The sequence below is a fragment of the Strigops habroptila genome, chromosome 4, assembly GCF_004027225.2.
Source record: "Strigops habroptila isolate Jane chromosome 4, bStrHab1.2.pri, whole genome shotgun sequence".
Taxonomy (NCBI): domain Eukaryota; kingdom Metazoa; phylum Chordata; class Aves; order Psittaciformes; family Psittacidae; genus Strigops; species Strigops habroptila.
This window is the reverse complement of record NC_046358.1, coordinates 409843-429112: the sequence shown is the minus strand read 5'-3', so window position 1 is coordinate 429112 and position 19270 is coordinate 409843. Positions and strand designations below refer to the sequence as shown.

General features: G+C 48.3%; 1 protein-coding gene across 2 annotated transcripts in view; it reads right to left on the bottom strand.

Annotated features, from left to right (window-relative positions):
* The window catches only part of PTDSS2 (phosphatidylserine synthase 2), a 39793-nt gene that overhangs the window by 2518 nt on the left and 18005 nt on the right, over nt 1-19270 (bottom strand). For both annotated transcript variants that reach the window (XM_030484150.1, XM_030484151.1), the window contains exons 4-11: nt 15677-15744; nt 13519-13653; nt 12370-12420; nt 10686-10799; nt 9003-9121; nt 8205-8319; nt 5946-6091; nt 1079-1264 (exon numbers count right to left, since the gene is read on the bottom strand). In XM_030484150.1, the coding sequence (XP_030340010.1) occupies nt 1079-1264; nt 5946-6091; nt 8205-8319; nt 9003-9121; nt 10686-10799; nt 12370-12420; nt 13519-13653; nt 15677-15744 (934 nt within the window). The remainder of the gene's footprint in view (nt 1-1078; nt 1265-5945; nt 6092-8204; nt 8320-9002; nt 9122-10685; nt 10800-12369; nt 12421-13518; nt 13654-15676; nt 15745-19270) is intronic.

Genomic DNA, 19270 nt, shown 5'->3' with positions numbered 1-19270 from the left:
TTGGGCTGGAGATCTCTAAAACTGCTGATGGCAGCAATTCACTTGCAATATGTGTCTGCTGCCGGGAGCCTGACCACTGCCACTCTTGCAGAGTGTAACACCACAGCACACTGCACAGAGCAAGGACTGTTGTTGCTTTGGGCCATCTCCACACCTCCTGGGGTGCTGGGTGAGGAGAAGCTCCCCATGACCCGGCTTCAGTGTGTGCTTGAGCCCAGAACCCCCCCGTGTGCTGGGCTGCACCCCCAGAGCGTGAGCAGCAGGTCAGGGAGGGGATCCTGCCCCTCTGCTGCGCTCTGTGAGACCCCCCCTGCAGTCCTGATCCAGCTCTGGGGCAACAGCACAAGAGGGACATGGAGCTGCTGGAGCGAGGCCAGAGGAGGCCCCGGAGCTGCTGCGAGGGCTGGAGCAGCTCTGCTCTGGAGCCAGGCTGAGAGAGCTGGGCTGGGGCAGCCTGGAGAAGAGAAGGCTCCTGAAGGGGAGACCTTAGAGCAGCTCCAGTGCCTAAAGGGGCTCCAGGAAACCTGGAGAGGGGTTTTGGACAAGGGCCTGTAGGGACAGGCCAAGGGGAATGGCTTTAACCTGCCAGAGGGGAGATTGAGATGAGCTCTTAGGCAGAAGCTCTTCCCTGTGAGGGTGCTGAGGCGCTGGCACAGACTTTTCCCAGAGAAGCTGTGGCTGCCCCATCCCTGGCAGTGTTCAAGGCCAGGTTGGACACAGGGGCTTGGAGCAACCTGCTCTAGTGGAAGGTGTCCCTGCCCGTGGCAGGGGGTTGGAACTGGAGGAGCTTTAAGGTCTTTTCCAACCCAAACCACTCTGTGGTTCTATGATTCTTTCAGCCTTGCGCAGCTGCTTGTCATTTACTTGCAGAGAGCAGCATCCAAACCAAACACACTTAACTGGGCTCACTCATCACTGATGCTGGGGCAGCTCAGACAATTGGCCACACAGCAAACTGCTCTTGCAACGAAGCTGTAGAACCTCTCAGTCTGGCCTAACTCAAAGCCCAGGAAAACCAAAGCAATTTCTCTCATAAGACCCAGGCTAGAGCTGAACATGGCACATCTCCACCACTCACCGAATGAAGAACCTCCAGGCTGTCCAGGTGAGCACCAGGATAATCCCCAGGATCCAGCACTGGGTAATGTAGAAGGGAAGAGAGAGCGTGAGCGTGTAGGGATCATACTTCACGACGATGAGGAACTCCGTGGCGGTGATGGCAGCCACCAGCCATGCCTGCTGGCCCAGCTTCTTGTGGAACTTCCTGCAGGAGGAACACACACACAACAGCCACTGCTGTGAAACTGAGCACGCAGAGAAACAGTCATACAAAAACCAGCTGGGTAATAACTTCATTCAGCTTTGCACAGGTCTAAAGGTCCAGCATGGCTTATACAGGCTCTAAGGCTCTGCAGGGTGATGCCTTTCATGTTGGTGTTACTTAAGTTTCCTCTCAAAGGCTCTGAAAACACACGAAAAGTTAAACTTCATCACCATGGGATGCAGGGAAGTATCCCCATTTTGAGGATATTGGTAAAACATCCACATAAAACAACTACCTCACCCGCGGAGGGTCAGGAACGGGGTGAAACAGGAGCTCTACTCCTGGATTTCCTCTGCCAACACCAAGTCACACTGACACAACCACATCCAACCCCTGTATAATCACATTCTGCCACTTGCTCTCTTCCCAGAAAGGCACTCAGTGAGCTGTCACTGATCCCCTCTGAAGGGCTGTTAAAGGTGGAGAGCTCAGTAACAGGCAGGCAAGACCCTGAGGACACCAGGACTGCATTTCAGTTCTAGGACAACACAACCTTGGGGCAAAAACATGATTAATATTTAATCCCCAGGGCTTGTTTTCAAGCAAAACCCGACGAGTTGATGAGAAGCTGCAGGGCCATGGACCCACCCAGTGAAGGACCCATCGATCAGTAATGCCAGAAATTAAATGGCAGCAGAACCCAGCCATCTAGCCAGAGGCAGAGACTGGCATCTATCACAGGAGCAGGGATTGGCAATGAACCATCTTTTGGGCCCCCTCCTCCTGCGTGGGAAATACCTGAACCCCAAATACCCACCAGCTGCCTCCAGGAGACCCTGTTACCCTCAAAGCCTGTTGCTAGAGACCTGGGTGAGTGGCTGGATGTCCACCAGCTGGACCCTCCCTGCTTGGCCTCGGCTGTTCACGTCCTCTCTGGAGCTGACATTTTTACAGCTGATTGACCGGGTGATTCCCATGTCAATGATCCAACAAGGTGCTGTTTGGGCAACACAACAAGCCCTGTCTTATGCATTGGGTTGCACTGAAACCCTGCCCACAGCAGCACCATGGGTGCACGCAGGTGTGTGTCCAACAGACTAAATCATTGTTGTTCTATCACCCATCTTCTGAATCTAAAATGGGATTTTATTCCCACTGGAGTAAAGAACCAGGAGAAAGCTGCTAGCAGTGGTATGTGTTGTTTTCCGTCTCTTCAAAGGAATGACTTAATTGTTTCCTGAAATCCAACTGATTTGGTTCAAGGAACACTGAATGTGAGAAAAGCAACACCCTCACCCACCACCATCACCAAGCACACACGACTGACTGGATCTTTTACTTCCAACCCACACAAAGAACCACAGTGTTGCACCCTCCTGTTAGCCATAAACCTGCCACCTCAACTGCACATTGTGCCTCTGAAGATGCTGGAGAGAAACCATGCAAAGGAACCACCAACTCAGCTTAAAGGGAGCTGTTCTTTTGCCTTCTGTTGTTCCTTCTTCTACCTTTGCTGTACCTGTCCCTGCTTTAAGCACAGGGACATCCATCCCACAGGAGGCCTTGCCCTCACTTAACCACAGCACATTCTGAAGCACATTCGCCTATCAGGTCCTGTCTCTTGCCCATCTGACTGTGTTATCCCTCTCCTACCACAGCACAAGATGTGAAGTGAAATGCACCCAGGAAGAATTCAGTGTAAAGTAGCAAAACAACTGGGGCAGGACAGAGGAGATGGGAGCAAAGCAATGCAAGATCCCTGTGGAGGGCTGGGGAGAGGCATGGACGTGCCAAGCTGACCTCTGCAGTACTTGCAGGGCATTGCAGCAGTGGGACATTCCAGCCTGTGCCTGCTGTGATGTGCAGCCTCCTGCCTGCCTGAGGAAATACTCACATTCAGCAGCCACATAAGCTCTTTGGGCCATGGTTTCTTGCTGGTTACACCATGTAGTGGACGAAGAGAAGCCCCCTAACAAATGCCCAGCTGCACTGGGAGAGCATCCTTCCTTTAGCAGGCATGTTCCTGTTGCTGAGACACACCTGCCCCACTGCATCTCCCCGGATTCCCAGTACGTGGGAAGGGATCAAAGCACGGAGAGCAAACAGAGCTTCTCTCCCCTCTCCTCAATCCCGGGGAGTCATTGCAAGTCAAGCACACAAAACACACGGTGTTTTAAGCCTGAGGCCTGAATCATGTTTGACACCAATGTGTAAGTTCAAACTACACCAACCTGGAAAGAACACGATGCAGTAAATCGAGTGCAGGCTATTGCTGATGCAGGTGGGATGAGCACATTCCTTTTTGAAGCGTATCCTGCCTAGATGAAAGGACTTCAGAAACTGCTCCAGGTGGCTCCTCTGCTGTGACAGATTAAATGGGCAGAAACCAGCCTTAGCAGGGAGACAGAAACAGCCCATCTCTGCTGCGAGCTCAAGCTGCTCACAGGACCAGGTCAGATTCTGCTTCGCTGCTCCGCTTCCTCCAGCTCATGACAGCACACTGACAGAAGAATGAGAGGCAACCCCAGCAGGAGAGCTGCGCAGACCAGTTGGGTTCCTGCCCTTCTACTCATGAGAGATTTTAAAGGAAAGTCCTTTCTTTAGTTGATGAATGAGATTAAAATCCATGGCTTCGATGCAGACTCCTTGGAAGAGACCTGAGGACTAGAAACCAGGAATATGTGACAAGTCAAATGCCACAGACTCCTCTGGCATCAAGACATTTCTAGTCAGGAACATTTCACACACACAGTCCTCAAGGACTCAGAGGCAGTGTGTCCATCACAGTGTATGTAAGGGCTGGAGAACAGCTTCAAGGACCTCCCCTCTTCTTGGGCTGTGTCAATGCCAGGTACTTTACTGTGACCATGCCCAGAGCAAGTTCCTGCAAGCAAAGCCCCAGAACTGCCTGCAGATACTAAGAACCCTGAATAAGAAAAAATGAGAGTCTTCCTATTTGAACTGCACCACTGTCTAGACTAAATACTGCAAGGTTGGCTGAAGAGAGCTAATACCAGTTCATCTCAGACAATCTCCTTGCTGCCAGACCAGGCAATGAGCCATGTTTCTGACAAGGAACATCAGTGGAATATTCCAACCTTTGTCTGTTAAGAAGTTGAACAAGTTTCCAAAAGGAAAAGGTTGGGAAGGTTTCTGATGTGCTGTTAGCTAGGAGCCCCTGGTGCAGCCTGCTCTTCCCAGCAGCTTCTCCCTACATCACAGGGGGAATCCAGAATGGTTCCTGGGTTCAAAATGATGTGCACTGAAAATACACCCTGTGAAGCTGGTAAAACAGGGACTGATTATCTTGGATGACCTGAAATGCATGAAGGGATCCAAGTCCAGTTGCAAAAGATGATGTTAGCAAAGACCAGATGCTGGGTTCTGCCACTCGCAAGAGGTCAGCTCTGTGGTGCATCAAGCAGAGCCATGACCCTCAGCAGTGAGGCAGGTAGTCACCTTTCCACCAAGAAACAGAGCAGTAGGTGGTGGTGGTGGCAGCAAGGATGAAGACATGCAGCTCAGGATGAGTCTCTGCTTGCTGGGTGAGCTTCTCCAGCTCACTGAAAGAATGGCACAGACTGAACCAGCAATGACACTCTGGTGACTGATGACTCTCCTACATTTCAATGTTATGTGGTTGAACAGAAGCAAAGGAGTTTTTCCAACCCCAACACAAGGACCAGAAGATTGTGAATGGTGCTAAGGAGAGGAGCTCAGCAGTGAGAGGCAGGGACCTCTTCTTACCTTTGAGTTGGAAGCACGTCCCACACCAGTAGGTCCGACACCAAGGGCAGGGGCAGCCTGCCACTGCTGAATGTCCTGAATCCGACTAAGCAATGTGGGTTGACCCTTCTTCCCAGCTCTAGGAGTCAAAGCCTTGCAAGGGACACTGATCTTCAGAGAGTGTTGGAACCCTAAATTCTGAACACAGACACTTTGGTGTTGGTCAGTGACAGACAATGAACATCCCTTGAAGCCAGATGTTTCCTTAGACTTAAGATGTGGGCTCAGGCAGTTTGCGACATTACCACTAAAACTTAAAAGAACAAAGCTTTCTCAGGCCTTACATGGTCTGCAGAAACAAAAGCAGCGAGGACAAATATGATGCTGAAGTAGGAACAATCTGAAAGTACATGCACTGCTGTGTGCGGGTGCACTTCACCTCCAATCCACTTTGCTCTAAAGGGTCCTCGATCTGCAAGAGGAGCCACAAGAGCTCCAGAGGAGCAGGGATCAGCTGGAAGACAGCTCAAGAAAAGAAGCACCTTTAAGAAGCACTTGTTGGGTTTAGTTTGGGCCCTATTGCCCTTAGAAGGTACATGTAAGGACTGTAGCTCCTGGCGCTCAGGCTGACAGTGGAGCTCAGGACCCCTCTGCGCACCAGCCAGTGGCACTCCAGCTAATCCACACATGACATTGTCTAAAGAGTGATCAGTTAATAAAAACTGAGGTTAAAACCAGTGCACACAGAATGCCCTTAACAACAGCTGCTCTCTAACCGGATGTAGTGAGAATGTTACCTCCAACCCAAAAGAACACAAGGCAGATGCTTTGGGATTAGGTCTCTTTGTCCCTGCCAAGCTGAACTGTTGCCCCGAGATGGATGCCAACAAGCTGGAGCAAATTCAAACAAAGCAGTGAAGCTGGACATGGTGTATAGACAGGAGGACTGGCTTACGGGTCATCCATGAAGTCGTAGATCTCCCTCATGGCCACACCTCCCACATTGACAAAAAAGACAAGTCGCAACAGGACCAAGTAGTGTTCTGGTGGCATCCAAAGGACAAACTTCAAGTAAAAGGTGTTCAGCTCTGCCAATAAAAACTGAGAAAAAGGAAGTTTTAGTTACATTGAGGAGACTTCACTGAATGAAGGCTGGAACCTCCCTCTCTCCCTGCAGGAGCCCCCCACCATTTCTCTATCACACAAAGTCCCACTAAGTATTGCTGAGGGCACCATCAGCAGCTGCAGCAGTGGCCAACAGTTGGGTTTAAGTATTTTCTGTGTGTTGGAAGAGGTGCTAAAACCACACAGCAGATACCTGGGCAAGCACTGCCCTAATGCTGAACAGGTTAACTGGGAGTTTGAATACCTGCAGAACAACTGATAATAAACCCCCAAAGCAACAGCTTCTCCTTTCACTATCATTTAAAATCTGGCTGGGGGAACCCCACAGTAACAAGAGGCATAAGCTGCACATCTTGGGGTGTTTGGTTTGGTTTCTTACAGTTACATGTCACTGCCAAAGCCAGCTTAGAATGGCTTACACCTCTATAGCAAAATGTTCTGAGTGAGCTCCCTGGCAATGTGACTAGCGAGCAAGCAGACACACGTCTCTCACTTCTAAAGAAATGATAACAAATGGCATTGAGCATTGGTTCATCCAGAAGAGTGAGCCAGTACCTGAAGCTCCTTCTGAACTGTCAGCTCGAGCCAGGCTTGCTAAACAAACATTATTATCCCAAAGACTGGTACAAATGCAACGGAATGTCTCAGTTGCAAAAGCTGCTCCAGCACCTAATCCCCCGTTTCACCAGGGTGCAAAGCTGGGCGCACGCACACAGTAACCATTCAGAGGAGCACCTATTTTATTTACACAGGCACATTCACTGTGCTTATCCCATGAGCTGTGGGACCCTCAGCAAGGCTGCTGTGCCATGTGAAGCTGGCAACGTTTGTGTGCTGGAACTCAGGTGATGTGAACGTGTGTTCAGTGATGTGAGCTCGTGTTCACTGATGCGGCTCACAGCCTGCCTGGCACTGCTCTGTGCTGCTCGTGTACTTACAGACAGCACAGTGCTCCTGAAGCAACCCAGCTCTGAGTTCAACATCAGTGTAACACGCAGTGTTGCTGTGAGGGGGGTGGTGACTTCCCAAGCTGGCTGATGTGTCCCACTCAGCAAACAGGAATAGGGACCTTCACTCCAAGCTGAATCACCACCAGATTTCATATTCCAGAGATTTCAAGATGCTTAAAGGTCTAATGTTCTAGCAACTGTTTAAAAAGAGAGCCATATCCTGTACCACAGCACTAATACAGAAACTGGTTAATGCCCATTGTCTCTGGAATCACTGAAAGTGTCACAAGGTTGGTTAAACTTACAGTTGCTGAACTAAACTAAGCTTGAGTGGTGCAGAGCAGAGCTAAGTGACATCCCATGGACACCACAAAGGCCAAAGTCCCCCAGCTGACAAGAGGCAGGAGTGGGGAAGAAGCACTTAAACAGCCAAGTTTATCCTCTCTGTCAGTGTCATGTGGCTGTGAAATGGGAGTTAGGAATTCCAGTGGTGCATTCCCTAACAGCAGTTCAGAAGAAGGAGGCAGAGTGTCAGTTTGCTGGGACTGCTGGAGAGCCCAACTTCCCCTCTTGTCTAAATGGGGAGCTGGTTTACCTGAACTGGTCCAGCTGGATCCTGTGAACACCATCATGTGCTATGTGTTCAGTGAAACATGAGAAAAGAAAATCTAGGATAATGGAATTATTTAAGCCTGTATAAAAACATTATCCAAAGCTGCGTGCTTCAGGAGCTGCTCAGAGCTAACAGAGAGAAGCCTGAGGCTTTGGTGACAGCCCTCTCCAGCTGTAAGGGGATATGGACCTGCTTAAGACGCAGAGAAACCAGCCCCTTCCAACCAGAGCCAATGTTTCTGGTGCAGCAGTTACTTGTGAACGATGTATAGATCAGTTTACATTGCTCACCCTGCACATCAACACTGTTCAGCAAGCAAGGACAAGTATTTGTGCAATCAATCTGTCAACTGCACCAGAGTCATGGAAACAGGCACCTCTTCTGCAGGGGCTGGAATTGATCCCTTCCAGCCTCAACTGAAGAAACATCACCACGTCAGAGTTTCAGCCTGAGTTACCTTTGTACAGTGCCTCGAGTGTTACAGAACATGAAGTCAAATGATAGAGAAAAGACAGAAGTTCCTTACCACAAAGATGATGCCGCAAACCGCCAGCCACCGGCGCAGGCTGGACGCTGGCTTCCACTCAAACTTCACCCAGCTGTAGGGGGTGAACTGGAAGACAATTCTCTTCATTTTACCCCTGAAAAAGAGCAGAGCACATTAAAGAAACAGCCCATGAGACATTCACTAACATTTCCCTTTGAGACACCAACTCATGTGTGCACAATGACTCCATTTCCTTCATCAAAACTACCACTTAGTGAGATACTTTCTGACTTAAAGAGAAGCCTGTTATTTGGACTATCAACCTTAGTACACCTCACCCACTGCAGTGAGCAGTTCCTCAGTCCTGCTTTGCTCAGCAAAGGCACTCCAGAAAAGCATGGCTCATTACTGGCACATGACTACAAGGGATCTATTAAATGTTAAGTTTCAGTGTCCCAGTTACTCTGGAGTTCTGATTACTTGCAAATACTTGGACTATTTGCACAAGAAGAGACCCATGTCAGGGTATGATCCTGACTCGGACTCCTGCATCTCCTTTAACTCTTGCATTAAATCAGCTCATTTCCAGCAGATGCCCTCATTTCTACACATCAGGCAATGCTCATGACAGCTCTATTGCCTACAACTTCATTAGCAACTTCAATGACACACTCACAACCAAGCTTCCACTAGATACTGGACTCACCTCAACACACCCCAATTCTTTCATTCACATCAACCCTAGCAGAACAACCCTTCAATGACCACGACCTTTAGCATGGGCCCAAACTTTGTGCTGTGATACTGCTTGTGCAGTTACCTTTGACACCAACTTACTTGTATGTAGGAATGTTCCAAAGTCCTTGCCACTTGTACGTTTTCAAAGAAAGCCAAGACAGAGTCTTCATCCCACAATAAATTCCTAATCCATTACACAGGATCACATCCATTATCCACTGAAAGGAGAGAAAACCCACAGTAAATTCCTAATCCATTACACAGCATCACACCCATTATCCACTGAAAGGAGAACAACAGGGATGCTGGAGAAGAAACCCTGAAGCTTATAGAAGGGAAGGCACTATAGGTACCCATCCACGCAGATATACTCTCAGTCTCAAGGACTGCACATCCCAGAGAAGGCAGGAAAAGGGATCTCAGCTGCCTGAGCCTCCTCAAACCAAGCACAAGTGTTGTGCACATGATGGCTGCAGGTTCTCTTTTGCTGTATTTGTTCTGTTACAGAACAGATCTCATCCTACTCACCATCAGCTCAACTCCACTCTTAAGTGAGAGCTTTTGAAACACAGCAAAAAAGTGTATCTGACCATGTTCCTATGGACTGGATTTTATTGTGCCCAACAGCTTAATGTAGTCTTTATGCTCCAGGCTGCCTCCTAAAGAAAAGACTTCTCTCCAGGCTCAAGATGTGAAACCAAACAAGGGATTTCTCCCCATGCCAAGCACTAATTCTAGAGATGGAGCTCTTGAGCTGAAATAAACTGGCTGTTCTCTGCATTCAAAAAGGTGGAGCGCAGAGCCTTCATTTCATAAGTGGTTTTGATGACAAAAGAGCTTTGCTTGGTGTCTTTATACATAATGCTTTTATTCTTATAAATGCAATCATGTAGCAAATAACCATTCCAAGCTTGGGAGAGAGCTTGCACTGTGAGAGCAAACCCAAGCAGAGACAACACGACTGTGCTCTGACTGTGGGTCATTTTCTTCTCTCTGGTAACCGATTTCTGTTTCAAAGGAACACAGAAAATCCAAGTGTGTCACTTCAAGCTGCAGAGCTTGTTTTTGCCACAGAGAAACTGGATCACAGCAGTCCCTCTGGCTTGAACACTACCCACAAGCAGCATTTGAGGAGAAGAACGCTGCAGACCTTCCCCTGCAGAGACCAGGCAGCTCCTCAGAGAGGCCAAAACGTTTGTCTTTTAGAACCTTTTCGTAACCCACACAGAAATCCCAAACACAGCAATATTCACTGTTACACTGATATAACTATATAGTGACACTAATATTTACTGTTATAATGATACACTGTGTTAACCACAGCAATATTTACTGGTTCCAGAGAACAGTGAAGGTGGGTTTGCACACAAGGAAGAGCTGGACACAAGCTGCGCCGAGTCTGGTTTGGGGAGCTTTTAACAGGCAAGAAAAATCACTATCAGAAATGTTACACACAGAGTTTGACCTTTCTCTTAATCTCAGGTTTTATGGTTTGTACCATCATCAAATGTTCAGGTAAAGCTTTAGATTCTTCCTTTGGTGTGAAATGAACCAAACCAAGTGTTTAACCATGTGCAAGAGGTTGAAAACCCACAAAATACAGTGACAAACATACTACACACTCAGCAGGGAGAAGCACCAATGCCCTGAACTGCAGCAGCCACACGTACACCTTTGGGCACAGGCACATGAGAGGCTTTAGTGCTCCCCACTTCCTGCCCCCTCCCTTCAAAAGACATAATTCCATGTAGGCAAATGTGTCATGGTCTGCGCAGTACGTACGTGATCCCACCAACATTCACTGAAGTTTGGAAGCTGGTGTTCCAGGCTGTACTCCAGAAACTCGAACATCACACTGATGATCATACACATCCACCAGTCCCGAATCATCAGTGTCTGTATAAAGGGAGAAAAGAGTCTTTCAAACATCCACAGTTCTACAACAGAGTAAAAACCATTACAAATATGAACCCTTGCACATCAGCCTGAGCAGAACCAGACACCACTTACAATAACATCCTTCAGAAACCTAAATACAGCAGAACTCCATAAATCCTGCAGACACACTGCTCAGATTTAGGTTTACAACAGTGCATTAAAATTACTATATTTTTCCCTAATTTCAAAGCCTCTGGACTCAGAACACAGGACACAGAGTGCTTTGTTTAGCAGTTATTTCTATGATTGAGTATCTTGCCTCCAGCACCCAGAAAACGATCAGGAAACTCCTGACAACCTTGTTTTTATGACATGATAGGCCACTAAAGGCAAATGCTCACAGGCCTCTAAGCTTGTCAAGTATGGCTAATGGACAAGGCAGGCACTAGGGAGTACAGATGATGGCATCAACACCATTACACGGAAGAACAAAGGCAGGTAAGATGGGATTCACCTGGACAGGGTGCAGGGACATCTAGTCCAGGTCATGCTTTGCTAGAATGTTGGACCAGATGATTGCTACTCAACAGAAGTGTATTCATTCTATCACATAAGTTGTGTTCTGAGTCTGGAGCACAAGTGTGATGAGGAACGGCTGAGGGACCTGGGGGGGTTTAGTCTGGAGAAGAGAAGGCCCAGGGGGGACCTTCTCGCTCTCTGCAACTGCCTGACAGGAGGATGGAGCCAGGAGGGGGCTGGTCTCTGCTCCCAAGGAACGAGGGATGGGACAAGAGGAAACGGCCTCAAGCTGCACCAGGGCAGGTTTAGATGGAGCTGAGGAACAATTCCTTCCCCAGAGGGTGCTCAGGCATTGGAACAGGCTGCCCAGGGCAGGGCTGGAGTCACCGGCCCTGCAAGTGTTCACACCCCGTGTAGCCGAGGCCTCAGTGCCATGGGTTAGTGGTGGCCTTGGCAGGGCTGGGCAATGGCTGGAACTGATGAGTTTAAAGGTCTTTTCCAACCTGGTTGATTCTAGGATTCTATGATCCTTGAGGCCCCTCCAAGCTGTGATTCTGTGATTCGGTAGGAAGGAAGCCAGTTAAACAAATGGAATCACTGGGTGCTCAACCATCACTGGCAGCATCATCCTAATGCTGCTCAAAAAAGGCTTTTCAGATCCTGCTTAACACAAACTGAAGAAGTCACCTGCACTAAATGTCAGTCCTGTGCTGGAACACTGGGTCTACGCTACACCAGCTCCAGCTTGTCAGGGTGAGCAATGAAGAGCAGCATCTTCATCCACGTTCAGCATAAGGATTCAGCCGCGCTGCAGCCCTAGGACATCCCCATCACCTCAGCCTGTTGTAAAGCAACGTAATGTTGCTTGGAAAGAAACGAGGTGACCCAACATGGTCAGGAGGGGAAGGAGATGAAACAGCTTTTCATGTAGTACACACACTTAGTCCAGTTCACAGATGACTGCCCGGTACAATTGCTCACAAAGGCTGGCATCACTCACACAGAAGCAGTCAAGCTTCAAAAGCAGAACAGCACCACAACAGAAATGGAACAGAAGACCCATTCTTACCTTCAGGTACCAGCCAAAAAAGTGAGCAGGGACAAATCCATCCAGTTTGTCCTATAAACCAAGCGGAGAACGTGGGTCACTGCACTACAACAATCACACCTTCTTAAGGCTTTAAGCAGCAATAAACTTCAGTTGTTTCATGTCTAAATATAGATGTATGTCATGTGCTTCCTTGTTCTCAAGCAGAGTGAACACAGAAGCCACCTCCAGCGCAAAGTCAACAATTTTAAGGGGCAGAAACTGGAATTAGGACTGTACTGATAAAGCAGAGACTACCTGTTTAATGCTAAATGTCAAGCTCCTTGAATTTCAAGGGGACAGAACCAGAACACATTCAAGCCAGAGCAAGAACATGCATTTCTTCGTCAGATCTCCTCTTGTATCTAATAAAGCTTCTTAAATCTTACCAGTCCTGCCTCCACAACCCCTGGGCAAAGAGTGCCCTTCTCCCTCCTCGCTTTGGTGCGGGACTGGAAAAGGGCTGCTAGAACTCACAGTTCCAGTTCCTGATGCACTGAAGACTGACAGAGTAGACCCAGAGGACTCCGTGCTCCTCACTACACAAGCACTAACAGCTCCAAGCCACCAGGGAGTTGTAAATAATCCTAATTCCTTTGCCCTTGAGTTTCAAGTCTTCTGTTTGCCAGCAAGAAACAACAATCTGATGGTTTCTGGTACTCAGAAAAGTGCAACTTCAGTTGCCTGAGCAACGTGGTGTAGCAGAAGGTGTCCCTGACCGTGGCAGAGGGGTGGAACAAGATGATCTTTAAGGTCCCTTCCAACCCAAACCACTCTGTGACTCTACATGCAACTTTTGGACTTTGTGGCTCAAGGTGACCGAGCAGAAGATTCTTTAAGCACTCAAATAAATCCAAACTCCTGGGGAAAAGGTTGACATCAGTAACCTGAGAAAGAAGGGCTGTTAAACCATTCACCCTTTCTCCTGGGCAATGCGATGAGGATACAAAGAGACACGTCCCCATCTGATCGACAGGAAAGGTCAAGAGAAGAGAAATAAAGCAGCTAAAGAATCAGTCATGACTTGTTGTATGATTCAGCCCTCACAGAGACTCACAACCGTCCTTTGCAGAGCTCACTTAAGCAATCTTTACCCAAAAAGTCATATTCAGCAGCAGCTTTGCCTCTTACCCAGATGTTGTGAAATGGATCCGTTTCGTTGCCAGGATCATAAACAAGGCAGTTGCCACCATAGTCCCTTTCTGGCAAAGGAACACCTAAATGTGGGTCAATGTACTTCATGAACTGCCGCCCGTCCTGGACTGTCTGCAAGAGGAACACAAAGACCATATTTCCCTCTTAGTGAGGATCCATGCACAGGAAAGTATAAAGTTAATCAAGATCAAGGTTGTATCTTCAAACGGGTGCTGGGTTTCTTTCTTTATCAATTTGTTGCAGAACAATTCTTGAAATACCTCCAGCCCTCAGAGCATCACACAGAAATATCCCTGACTCCAGAGCCTCCAATGCTAAATATGGAGGGGAAAAATGACCAGGGAATGAACTTAAGGTTTCCTAAAGATGAAAACTCAGAGACCCATAACCCTGTTTCCTAAGCCCCTTCTCTGAGCCCCCTCCCTCCCAAAGGCTTCACTCTCGAGCTGGCACACAGCTCACCCTCCCCACTGCCCCTCTGCCCTTCCTGTCCCCAGCTCCAGCTTGGAAAGGGCAAGGAAGCAGCAGCCAGGCACCCAGGCAAGGCTCATTCATGGCTGCATCCCCTGCAGCAGCGAGGGCTGTGCTGCCTTCCGTGGCAGAGGAACTATAGTGCAGCTCATTGAATGAAGGGTATTTTCAAACAAGGCCCCACTACTGCAAAGGGAATGAACTGGAAGCAAACAGGGAGGAAGAAGTTACCAAAACATCAGTTCTAAGCAATGACCAAAACTTGAACTCATTCACTAGTGGCTCAGGCACACGTTTGCTGAGTCAGTGATTCCCAGCTGCTGGGTCAGTGTTTCACAGCAGGAGCAATGGAATGTCTGTGACTGACCAGTAACAGTAAGAGGAGGGCAAGAGAAAAGTAGTTCATAGCAATAATAGTTAAATTACAGACTAAAACCACTAAGGTCACATTGAGACAAGTTCCAGCTCCCAGCGAGCCTCTATTTGCTCTTAAGGAAGTTTAGTCACAGACTCAGCATAATTTTAACCTTATTTAAACATGTGCAAAGTAATAATGTATTTTTAGTACAGAGCTGAGCCACAGCCAGTGAGCATCCTGAACCACTGGATGGCTGGAAACACAACACACTGCCCAAGGAAGCAAAGCAGCTCCAGGCTTTACCACCAGGACCCACAGCTACACAGGGACACCCCATAAAAATGGGTATAAGAACGTGTTCGCCGTGGCTGCAGCTTGTCTGGAGCATCACTTACAAGGTGCCTGAAAACAACAGGGTGACATGAAACACTGACAACATAAGGACTACAGGAAACCTGGAGAGGGGCTTTGGACAAGGGCCTGTAGGGACAGGCCAAGGGGAATGGCTTTAACCTGCCAGAGGGGAGATTGAGATGAGCTCTGAGGCAGAAGCTCTTCCCTGTGAGGGTGCTGAGGCGCTGGCACAGACTTTTCCCAGAGAAGCTGTGGCTGCCCCATCCCTGGCAGTGTTCAAGGCCAGGTTGGACACAGGGGCTTGGAGCAACCTGCTCTAGTGGAAGGTGTCCCTGCCCGTGGCAGGGGGTTGGAACTGCGTGAGCTTTTAGGTCTCTTCCAACACAAACCACTCTATGGTTTGGTTGGATTCTATGAGTCTCCTTCAAAATCTCCAGCTCTTTCTTTACACTCGAACTCAGTTTGCAGTGGGGTGCACACACAAGGAACACAACAGCTTTGTTACCAGCATCAGGTTCACTGCTCTTGCTTATCTCAAAATACTTCCCTTCAACTGTTGCATTTCTGAGAAGCCACAGAAGTGGAAAAGATTCTCATTTACCAAAGGACAAGAATATGGTACAAAACACTTTGGAAGTATCAGTAGCATGTCTGTGTAGGGAAAACATCACCCTCAGTTTGCTGCCACTACACAAATGGTGGATGAAATATTGGTTTATTGCAAAAAGCCCCAACCATTCAAAGCACCCAAGGCAGGCAGAGCCTAACTGGGCTTAGACAAGCTGAAATATGTTTAGATTATCATTTCCCCTCAATCTGGAAGTGTCTTTCAGTAGCACCATGATTTGGTTTCACAGAAATGAAGAGCATCTGCTGCAATCAGCGAGAATCCTGAAGGATTTTATACCCATATTGAACTGGTGTTTAGCAATAGAGGTCTGGGTCACTTACCTGGAAGAGTATAAAGATGAGGAAGAGCTCATAGACAACGCTGACACACAGCCAAAACCTCCAGTAGGCTACAGAGAGAGACAAATGGGATGTCAGCAAACAGCAGTTATTCAGTTACTGCAACAACTCAATGTGAAGAGGGATGCTCCCAGCAAGCAATTCCAGAGCCCAGCATCCCAGGGCTCACCAGCCTTCCTGAGGAGTACAACCAGAAAAGGCTCTTTAACTGCCACACAAACTGCTACCCACATTTGCCAGAACAGCTCAGGCAGTGACCTGGATCTGGAAGAGTGGCCCGGGATCCATAAGGATGCTTCAACCCAATGAACTAAATCACTAGGAGTTAGAAGGAACCACATGCACTGCCTGCAATGTTTTCAGCAGTCCCTGGAAGGGAACTAGATCCTTCTGGGACTAACCTAGTTTCTCACACAACTTGATGTGTCCAACCTGGGTTTTCCCAGCCCTGTCACAGCCAACATCTGCCCAAGCGCTGCTAGAACAGACGGGACCGAGACCAGCAGGAGGAACTGCTGCTTTTGCAAGCTTGTCTTTTCCCCTGAAGACAACCCTGAGGCATGGTTTCCTCAAGGGACAGAAAGCACTGCAAAATACCAAGCATCTTCACTTTTACTAGGAATTAAATAAAAAAGTACCCAAAAATGTACCAATTGCCAGAGGCAAGACCTGTGAGATCATTTGAAGCTCTTCACATTAAAACACCAGGTAACACTAAGCTGCTTCAGAGCCTGCAGCCCTTTTTCGCCCTCCCAAGATGTGCAACCACAGATCTTCTCACGCTGAAGCAGCGCCTCAAGCTAAAGGGTACACAAGTTACAGTATTTGTACACTTCCAGCTCCACCACAGGCACCTCAGCTCCTCTGCGAGGCACACTCCTCAGCAGCACTCCTCTGACTGTCCCGATTCCAGCTCTGTGGTCCCAATTCATCCCACTGCTCCCACAGACTGGTTTGGTCTCCATTCCATAAAGTGATTTCTAGGCTCCGAGATCTCATCCAGCATTTTGTTAACTCCAATCCAAGAGCCTCTGCACCGGTGGGGCTGCACCTCGAGTCCTGTGTCAGTTCTGGGCCCCTCACTGCAAGAAAGACATTGAGGGGCTGGAGCGGGGCCAGAGAAGGGCCCCGGAGCTGGTGCAGGGCCTGGAGCACAAGTGTGATGAGGAACGGCTGAGGGACCTGGGGGGGTTTAGTCTGGAGAAGAGAAGGCTCAGGGGGGACCTTCTCGCTCTCTGCAACTGCCTGACAGGAGGATGGAGCCAGGAGGGGGCTGGGCTCTGCTCCCAAGAACAAGGGATGGGACAAGAGGAAACGGCCTCAAGCTGCACCAGGGCAGGTTTAGATGGAGTTGAGGAACAATTCCTTCCCCAGAGGGTGCTCAGGCATTGGAACAGGCTGCCCAGGGCAGGGCTGGAGTCACCGTCCCTGCAAGTGTTCACACACCAAGTAGCCGAGGCCTCAGTGCCGTGGGTTAGTGGTGGCCTTGGCAGTGCTGGGAATGGTTGGACTTGATGAGCTTGAAGGGCTTTTCCAACCTGGTTGATTCCATGGTTCCAAGAGGAAGCTGCTCAACACAGAGCCAGCCATGCACAGACAGAGCCTTTGTAACTAACCACATCTGAAAGCTCACACAGGTAACTCAGCAAAACCTGCCTCATTCCAAGTGGCTATTTAAATCCCTCAGTAACATCCCATAGTAATCACTCTGGCATGACTTTAATAGACTTTCCCTCAGGTGTTTCCTGTTTATGCTTATAAACCAGAGGTCTCCTTCCATGGTTCCATCCTGGTGGCAGCAGGGTTGGATGGGGGCAAAGAGGGATCAAAAGCCAGTGGTTCATAGGGCTGAGTGAAGACAGAAGCTGCTCCGCCTGTATGAACAGTTCAAAACCCAAGAACCTTCAGGCCTGATTTGGGTATTTATCCCTCTTAACTCCAAGGGAACTTGGGTATGTTAAGTTAAAAGCATCAACATGATATCAAGAATGCAAGAACATAAACTCCAGGCTTGCAAACACTGTCCATCAGCTCAGAACCCAAGATTAACCGGCCACAATGCTGCAGAGCTTCCTAGAGGCTTGTTTGCCCCTGGAACAAGAATAAATGTCCTCTTTGCCCATCTCAGCCCCAGGCAGGGGGAAAACCCACCCACCCAACAACCCCAGTGCAATTTAAAGAGAAGCCTCTCACAGCCTGGCTTCTGATACCACCTTCAGAATAGACTGAAACGTGTAAAGGTGGCACCTTTTCTCAGGCAAGCTGCTGGATTCATTTCACCCAAATGATCTATTTTACACTGCCAGGACAAAACAGAATTCAAAGAGGCAGATGGGGCTGGAGAGCAGGTTCAGAGCTCTGGACATCTGCAACTTTGAGGATTTTTATTGAAAGTCCACAAACACAATTGCCATTTCTTGTTGTGCACCACAATGAAGCGTCTTCTTAGGGGCCAGTCAGTAAAAACACAAACAAACTTCTAAACACATTGTGAGGCGGTTTGTGGTCGATAAGGCGCCTGCTATCCTCTCCTACAATGACTGTGCAAGACGAAGCACTGTGTTCAAGCCAGAAGAATTAACCTGTCATTAACACACTTCTCCCACAAGACTGAGCTTTGCTTTCTTCCTTCCTTCCTTCACCTTTACACTTATAAACACTGAGTTTTTGCTGACCTACAAAGCCTTGTATGGCAGGTTCTACATTCCTCACAGCCAGAAACATGACAACTACTTCTGACAGTGATGCACATCAGTTCACAGAGCAGGAAAACCTAAACCCCTGCCTGAGCTTTTCTCCTGCATGCAGAGAGCTCTGGCACAGCAGCTCTGCAGCTGCTGGACACGCTCAGCAATGCCTCAGCATAAAGATAAGACCTGGTGATAATTTCCTGTGCTTTCTCCCTGTCTGCCACAAGCACCCGGGAGGGCTGGAGGCTGCTTTGGATCTGTACACGTACACCAGAGCAAGATGTTTTCAGAGCTGTACAAACATCGTGTCCTCTCTCTTCCTGGACTGGCCTCAGCTTTCGCTGCAGGGTTATTTTTGGCATACCTCTAATATTGGCTTCCCTTAAGTGAACCCATCACCATAAACCTCCTCAATTAGAACCATCTTCCTGGTTACTGCTCCGATGCTGCCTCAAATCAGGTTCTTTTTTATGCTCATTCCCCTTGGTGTATAAGACGTACACAACACAATGAGTAAGAATGTAACACTATGTATTAAATCAAAATAACTGCTGGCAAACGGTGGGAATATTAGAAGCTATTTCTGGCACTAATTGTCATGGAAAATTTATGTCTAATTACCATGTGGTAATTATAAGTTAACAACAAGACATCACTGAACTCCTACAACACCAGCCTATGGGTGTGTTCAAGGCTCTGTAAGAGGATGTGACAGTAAGAATGAAGGTATCTTTTGTTTGCAAACACTGAAGAGCCAGCATTCCGATGCTGACTGTATCCATGATGAATTTTAGCATGAAATGCATTACACTCCCCAAATTTGGGTGTTTGCCCACCAATAGATGGATCCACAAGCAGAGCTTAAGACTTGTCCCCTGGGTCAGCA